Source organism: Puntigrus tetrazona, chromosome 5, assembly GCF_018831695.1.
Source record: "Puntigrus tetrazona isolate hp1 chromosome 5, ASM1883169v1, whole genome shotgun sequence".
Taxonomy (NCBI): Eukaryota; Metazoa; Chordata; class Actinopteri; order Cypriniformes; family Cyprinidae; genus Puntigrus; species Puntigrus tetrazona.
The window spans coordinates 12,356,465-12,364,828 of record NC_056703.1 but is presented as its reverse complement, the minus strand read 5'-3'; the positions used below and the strand labels follow the sequence as shown (position 1 = coordinate 12,364,828).

General features: G+C 33.2%; 1 protein-coding gene across 1 annotated transcript; it reads left to right on the top strand.

Moving 5' to 3' along the window:
• Positions 1–1,113: 1,113 nt before the first annotated feature.
• LOC122345273 (butyrophilin-like protein 2) lies at positions 1,114–7,993 on the top strand. Its single transcript, XM_043239263.1, has 17 exons — positions 1,114–1,155; positions 1,780–2,024; positions 2,154–2,191; positions 3,095–3,122; positions 3,624–3,664; positions 3,942–3,969; positions 5,037–5,061; positions 5,201–5,256; positions 5,457–5,490; positions 5,774–5,826; positions 5,965–5,980; positions 6,087–6,413; positions 6,928–6,989; positions 7,234–7,267; positions 7,399–7,451; positions 7,695–7,720; positions 7,852–7,993. Coding segments are annotated over exons 4-17 (771 nt in total). The 5' UTR covers positions 1,114–1,155; positions 1,780–2,024; positions 2,154–2,191; positions 3,095–3,107; the 3' UTR covers positions 7,853–7,993.
• The last annotated feature ends 371 nt before the right edge of the window (positions 7,994–8,364 follow it).

Below are 8,364 nucleotides of genomic sequence, written 5' to 3'. Positions count from 1 at the left end.
GCGGCATCCAGCCGAATAAAGGAAACTGAAAATCTACTATAAAGTACAAAGTCCATATATAACTTCCCTTAGCAGAGGATCGTAGTCATCAGAGAGTTCGGAGTTCAGGCAGACAGATCCTCGCGGGCAGATAAACAGGTAGAGAAATGATCAGAGCTTGTGGATAGTAACCTTGTGCACTGTGGTGCACAGGTATATAGGGGTTTAAGGGGGTTAATCCAGTCTTATTATCTTTTAAAAAATCCTCAAACGTAAATTTGGATTTATTTTCATATTTAGAAGTGCTTTTCTCTTGAAGCAAATAATAAATAAATAAAAATTATAATTATTGAAGTTGTTGGACTATGATGATGTGGTTTATATACATGAAGAAGTTGGATAGTTTATATCATGCTGCAATATAATTTGTGACAAATACATCTTCACTTTCACATTACTGTACACTTTGTATCTTATATTTGTAATGTTTTATCATATTTTACTTGTAATTATAATACTAGAAATTCTTATAAATTACAGTTGACTGTTCCCAGAGTATGCTCGGAGTTTGGCAAAACATTTGGTAAACATGCAGTAAAGGCACAGTTTGGTTTCACTTTCACTTGCTTACATATTAATGATGATGAGACGGGCCAAAAGCACATTTTAAAGCTTATATTTAATTTTTCTTTCTTTCTTTACTTAGTCTACTAAAATATGTTCATGTAGTTCCAAATTAGTTTAAAACTATTTTACAGCACACAGCTTTCTGAGACTGTCCAAATATTTTACTTCCTTTATATAGTATAAAAAAAGCTGTACATCAGATGAGTAGCATACTGTCTTAAATGTCATTTTACAGTCAGCACACAATACCCAAATATTGCTTCTTCTAATATTCTAAATTATGCTAGCTACAATTTATCTACAATTCTCTATTTCTTAAGGTCACATGAGCTTGAGCTGAAATTCAAAAATGTGTTTTTGTGTACAGCGTGATTTGGGGATTAAAAAGAAAGAAAGTTTGCAACAACTGTGTTGGCTTGAATAAAAAGAAGTGGTTTTTTTCAATGTTTTTAAGCCAGTGGCTTGTGTGGGACGGAAATCATTCTACATCTCTCACTGAATGTTTTCTCTTCCTGTTTTAGAGAAGAAGCATGGCAGCGAAAAGTGGCAGTAAGTTCAAATATTACTCTGATTACTTGGTTTCAGCTGTTAACTAAACTAACTGTTGGTGGGGGTGTGTTGGGGGTGCTGGGGGAGTCATAGATTAGTAGATAGTACTCATAGATTGTGATTGGTTAAAAAAGTAAACATTTTAATGCTGCTGCATTCATGTATAGGTATACATTTAGGTATCCTCTCAGTTGGTTGAGTACCTTTTGGTGGTGTCTGAATCTTCATATATGTTTGTATTTTATATTAACCGGCTTTTAGCTTATAATGTTTTAGGCGACTTGTGTATCTTTATGTGTTGTCTGACTGCATTCATTTGACATTGTGAAATGTTTGGTACTTCAGCAGTAACAATGTTATACTTTCGAGATGGCTGCTACCTTTATAGATGGAGGAACCATGGAAAAAACCAAGAAGAACCATGGAAAAGCAAATAATTAAATTACTTAAAAGACTGAATTGTGGGAGTAAGCCTTTGAAGCAAAATCACAGTGCCGGTTGTATCTGATTCATGTCTCTCTTCCCTCACAGATGACTTTGAGCTTGTTATTCCTGAAAGAGGTGAAAGAGTTAAGATTACTTCAGGATCTGCTCTCATCGTGTCGTGTCACTTGTCTCCTGCAGTCAGTGCCGTTGATATGGAGATCACTTGGCTTGGCCAGATGTCTTGTATTTGTGCCTATAAGAACCGAGAGATGACACAGGGAGCTGACTACAAGGGCAGAGCGAATCTGTTTATGTATGACCTGAAGAAAGGGAATGTGTCCTTAAGACTGGCGGACTTCAGAGAGACCGATCTGGGGGTCTACATGTGCCGGTATCCAGTAAAAATGAAACACGGCAGATAACAGTAAATGTCGCAGAAGAAGGTAAGCACTTCATAAATGTGCTCAGGATGGGATGGTTGCACAAGCATGATGTACACTCAGTCGAAAGACTAGGGTGAGTGATAACATGCCTTAAATCCAATTAACACTTTTCTTGGTTGACATATGCAGTATCTGCTATCCTCGAAGACCAGCAGTTGTTTACAGTGGTAAGACAGCACCTATAAGTCTTTTTAAGAATTACATACAACATGTTGTGCATGAAATACAAAGTCAATATATAGGCATGTACATACAAAATGTACTTAAATTATGAAGAACAAAAACTCATAGGACATGAAACTAGTAGCACTGGTCTTGAAGCAGGAAATAAGCCTCAAACTAATTACAACTGTCAAAGTAGGCATACAGTAAACCTGTGTACATTAATCATTATCCAATACTGGAAGACAATACACTACAGCTGCAAATAGCCACAACAAGATACTACCAACATTATTATTCAAAATAAGGAAAAAAGTAATTATAAAACAAGGCCTTAGAAACTGTGGGTGTAAAAAGCTTACTGAGATGATGAAGTTGAAGACCACAGAGGAACCAAGATTAAACTGGCAAAACCAATCCCTATAACCAAAAAGGTATTTCTGTACTGTACTGTAGGATTGTGGTACTTTAGAAGTCTCGAATAAAAAAAATATTGGTTGCACATTATTTTGTGTACTGGTAAAAGGTACTGGTAATATAAGGTAATGTCTCAGTTATGTTTACGTAGTTAGTAGCTAGTTATTATTTAGTATTATTATTTCATATTCAGGACTATGAAATACAGTGCTATCAAAATATTAACAAACTTAATTATTTTATATGGCACACATCTATGGCACACAAAACTATCAAAGATCTACCCCATAAACATCAACCATTGTTGAGGAAATAGCAATTTTTTTATAAAATAAGGCTGTCAACAGAATCATTGTGTGCTAAATACGTACATGTCAATGTATCAAGAAATTTAGTAGGCTTTGTTTTGTGATTTATGAGGAATCATTGTAAATAAATCCTTGTGTTATGTTTGTCCAGACAAACTGAAATAAATTCTTTTTCCTAATTAGAATTACCAAATGGATGAAACAAGCAACAGTAAGTTGTCCTAAATCTCTTTGTCATTCTCATAAAATAGACACAAACAGAAGTGAGACAGAAGTGTCAGTGACATTTTGTACTGTACTTTTATTAAGAAAGGATGCATTAAATTGATCAAAATGAACAGTAAACAAGTTTATAATGTTCTGAAAGATTTGTATTAAATAATCCAAATAAATGTTTTTCTTTCAAATTTTATATTCAGCGAACAAAAGAAAAAAATATATAATATTGATGTCCCACCCTGGAATGTTTTGTGTTTGTTTGTTTTTTATGACTTCATCTGTCTCCATGATTATATCATTGTGTTCAGATGTGTGTCGTTAATTATCTAATTTTCTCTCCTTTATAAGTTCCTTCCTGTTCAGTGGTTTTCGTCTGGTTAGCTACGTCGATGTATTCATGTGGTCGCTGGATTTATTAAAAGATTGTTAATTGTTATCTGTGTGCTTAATTTAGAATTTATTTGAGAAGAAAAAATGTATTTCTGCTTTCTAGAGTTGTCAGAGCGTCACGTTGATTCAGGCAGTCAGCTTGAGGTTTGTGTGCACAGTAATATTTTTAACACACTGTAGTTATAAATATATTTTACAGTACAAATAAACTTCACCATCACTTTTCATCTAAATCTGTTTGCATCAATTTGAGGCATTTTGTTCAGTTTTCTTGAAAGCCAGCTTACAATGCTGAACAAATATAATGAACCAAATTAACTAATAATGTAATTACCTTTGACCAAGACACACAATGTGAATATACACAATGTCACTGTTATGTCATAACATCCTCTCACTTTTTTTTGCCCATCTCAATTAGGACTACAAGATTAAAGAGGCAATGTACCGTAAGTTGTTACTATTGAGAAATATTTCTCTTAACACCAACATTTATGCTTCATTTCTCAAGAGCAAACACATCTATAATAAGCTATGCTGTTGTTGTTTTGCAGTATGCCAGGTTTTTAGGCACAGATAAAACATGCTAATTCTGTCATAATCTATACTACATTATACACCAGTCATAAAATCTATGCATGATCCTGTTTGTAAAGGTTACTTTTTTTCTGCAATAAAGAATTATCAATCCGCCTCCTCATATCCAGTGCTTCAGGGAATGATCAGCATAAGGTACGCATGAACATCAAGTCATCTTTATTTATATAACACTTATACAACAGAGACATCAAAGCAGTCACAGAATTAAATGGAATTAGTGATGCCTACTTTTGGACGAATATGAGACAAATTTAAATTCTGGGGTAAAGCAGCACTAACAATACAATAGTGCTATTATTCAGCTCCCATCAGCACAGGGTTAATTACCTTTAGTTAAATAAGAATAAATAATATTTAACAAGAATAAGTTCAATTAATAATAAAAACATTTTAAGCAATAAGAAGCTCAAGATTCATTATTCACCTTGATTTAGTTCATGTTGATTCAATTCAGTTCAGTAACTTTGTTCAACGTTGGACAGTTATAAAAGATCTCCTCTGGCTAAGCGATCAAATATGATGAGAAATTTCAGGCTTCATCACAAATCAGATGTGTGGATTATTATTCAGTAAGATTTTGCATTCATCTCTGAAGGTTTGTTGTAGTGGAGCTGTCATTTAAATAGTGATAGACAAATCATTGACCACATTGATATGATCCTTGACATTATCTTTATTTACTATTATTATTATTTTTACTATTTTATTTTATTATTTTAATTATTTCATTAATTATTTTTGGCAAATACTATTTTCAGATGATGTTTTAACTTACAAATAGCATATGTAAATTCTTTTTATTGAATGTTTCTGCTGTATTATCTATAACTGTTTGCAATAAATGTAAACAAGATATAACGTTATATTTAGGCAGAGGCTAAAGAAAAAATATCCTAGTTGTTTTTATCTCATTTAGGATTACAAGAGAGAAGCAGATGACGGTAAGTGAAATCATTGACTTTTTTGCATCATACACTAAAAAATAAACATTTTAAATCTTCATTTGTATTAACAGTTTAATGTAATAATAATGTAATAAAAGTATATTTTTTAAATTGTTTGTTTTTCTGTTTGTTATAGAATTATCATCACAGTACATCAAATTAGACCCAAGCCATCCAAACAAGCAGTCTGGGGTATGTGTGCATTTTAATAACCTATAATCACACACACACACACACACACACACACACACACACACACACACACACACACATATATATATACATATATATATATATATATATATATATATATATATATATATATATATATATATATATATATATATACCTAATAAAATAAATAACAATACATTTGTTGTAATCTCAATTAGGATAATAGCAAGGAAACCAAAAGCAAGGGTAAGGGTAAGTTTCTTTAAAGTCACTTTAAACTTTATCATATGAATATGCATTATTTTTTAAAACAATTTTGTGATGTGGTGTTTGCATTGTTTGATGCCAAAATTTATAGATAGAAAATATATGGGTTGTGTGTATGTGGGTAATAATATGTCTACTTTAAAAGATTAGTGTGCATTTCTATGTTAGGGTTATTATATTGTTCTCTATATATACGAATAAGAACATTTTACACACATCTCTTATAATCTGTGTGATGTGTGAACCTTGTGAGATGTGTGCTTTATAGATTTTTTGAGCCGAACTTCATATCACAATAAACCAAACGAGAGCCAGCACGGGGTATGTGCACACATACATATGTTGTGTGATTTTATGAATAAATGAACAGTACATAAATAAAATATTTATCACTCAATAAACACTTTTAATATTACATCATAAAATAACAAAAGTTTTGCATTTGCTTTCACCTCATAGATGGAGGTCTTAGACAGTAAGTAAAAAAACAACCCAAACACTTGATTGTTCCACCATAGAACTTTACTTTTTGAGGATGGAAGTATAAATGTGAGTCATCTTTTTTTCTCTTTTCTTCACAGAGAACTTTCAGCTTGTTGTTCCCAGTACATCAGAAGAACCAGAGGTTTCTTTGGGGTCTGATTTGATCGTTCCTTGTTTCCTGTCTCCTGAGATCAGTGCGCTTGACCTTGAGATAAGCTGGTCTACCGATACAGCCTGTGTTTGTGTGTATAAGGACAAGCAGGTGATAGAAGGGGTTTTGTTCAAGGACAGAGCGAGTCTGTTCACTCACAAGCTTAGGGAAGGAAATGTGTCCTTACGACTGAAAAACTTCAGGCCATCAGATATAGGAAATTACCATTGTCAGGTCAGCGGCAAAGACCGAAGAGAGAGGATAACAGTAAGAGGTGAGTGGTCATCGACATGAGCTCAGAACTCATTAATAATGTCAGACTGAATGTGAACTGAAACAGAATGTTAGGGGTATGTTAGGTCCGTATATCAGTGTGCGATCAGTAAACATGTCTTATCCAATCTATCCTTATCCAGTCTGTTTCCCTTAGACATTCAACATTCAAGTTTTAATACTTTATAAAAAATGAATTGTTCATCCTATAGGGACTATATAAAATAGTCATTCAGAATATTCTACATGAATAGTAAGCTATGTATAAGTATGTATGAATTTTGCAAGACAAACACTAACAAATGCTCTTTGAAAATCCTCAGATAAGATTTGAATATTAGAATATTTTTGATGGTTAAATAGGATTGCATAAACCTTTTTCATAACAAAAACCTAGTGGATATTTATAGCATGTCTTTTGGCGTGCTACAAACACGTAGTGTTGTATTTGTGCTACTTATCTTAGAACACAGTTTCATAAAAACCTATTCACACTTGAGTAATGTTTTTCTTAGTGAGGATAAATCCTAGTGTCCAGTCTATGAGTCAGTCACCAATATTTCCAGATGGAAATGAGGTAAGAGAGCATAACTTTTACTTTCACATTATCCATAGTAAATTATCCATATAATACCACGCTTTCACAAAATTAATATCGCTTATCAATAATTGACACCTTCCTGCAGATCTTCTTTTTTTGCTTATTAAAATTAGCTAAATTATAAATTAGCATTTGCTTAATGTAATAGCCACCCAATACTTGGGTTGCATTATGTTCGACTGTAAATAGAGTTGTAAACCAACCAATTTATCTCTATTAGGATAAAAACGCCAACCAAAGAGAACCAAACAAAAGTAAGTTGTCTTAAATGATCTACCTTGTAAATGTTTGGACTTTCTTTGAGAAGAATGATTCTCACTACACAAAAGCAATTCTGTGAGTGTTCTTTTTTTCATTATGTGTTTTTATAATTCATACATTTTAGAATTATCAAGGTGTGCTTCACATCACAGTGATTCAGATGAAAAACAACATGGGGTATGTGTGCACATTAATATGTCCATGAACTGACACATTTTTTTTTAATACATTGTATTATTTAGGTTTGTACATTATTCATTGCTTAATAAATGAAGCATGAATAAATCAAATGTTCGCCAGTATTCATAAAATGTTATTGTGCTGTATATTGTTACACTGTCATACTGACTCCTGACGCACTGTAAAAAAGAATGCTTGGTTAAGTCTAAAATCTATTCACTTGTGTTTGTTTTCATTAAGTTAGAATTACAGCAGAAGCGTCTCTGGTAAGTTTTCATAAATCATTAACACTTCATCAGTTTTACTCATTCCAATATTTTTGTTCTACCACTGTTTGTGTAGGTAAAGGTGAGAGTATTAATGCGCGTAAGTGCGTCTTTCTCTCTTCTCCTTGCAGATCATTTTCAGCTTGTTATTCCTCAAACAGCTCAAGAAGCACAGATTTCTATGGGGTCTGAAATCACTGTTCCCTGTCACTTGTCTCCTGAAGTCTGTGCCAGTGCCATGCAGATCAAATGGTTTAAGGAGACAGACTGCGTTTGCATCTACAAGAACGGACACGTGATTGAGGGGAGGAGCTACAAAGACAGAGCGAGACTTGACACTCCTGTACTGGAGAGAGGAAACGTGTCCTTACATCTAAATAAGTTCAGTGTGTCAGATGTTGGAGATTACTATTGTCAGGTCATCACTAGAGACACAACAAAACAGATCACAGTAGGAGGTGAGTATTCTGGAGTCCATATTATACATCAGCCCTGTGTCCAAATGAACAAAGATCGGATGCAGTTTAAGCTGCAGGGTTTAATAGCACTTATCTAAGAGGATAACTTTCAGAACTACACATTCATGCTTGATTTATCATATTTTTAGTGAGGATAAAACCTGCGAGTCAGTCTCCAACATTTCA

What these genes read in the sequence shown, in the direction of transcription:
- LOC122345273 (XM_043239263.1), top strand. An exon ending in AGAGAGGATAACAGTAAGAG is followed by an intron (nt 6,414 to 6,927) that starts GTGAGTGGTCAT and finishes TGTTTTTCTTAG; the next exon opens with TGAGGATAAATCCTAGTGTC. An exon ending in CAGATGAAAAACAACATGGG is followed by an intron (nt 7,452 to 7,694) that starts GTATGTGTGCAC and finishes GTTTTCATTAAG; the next exon opens with TTAGAATTACAGCAGAAGCG.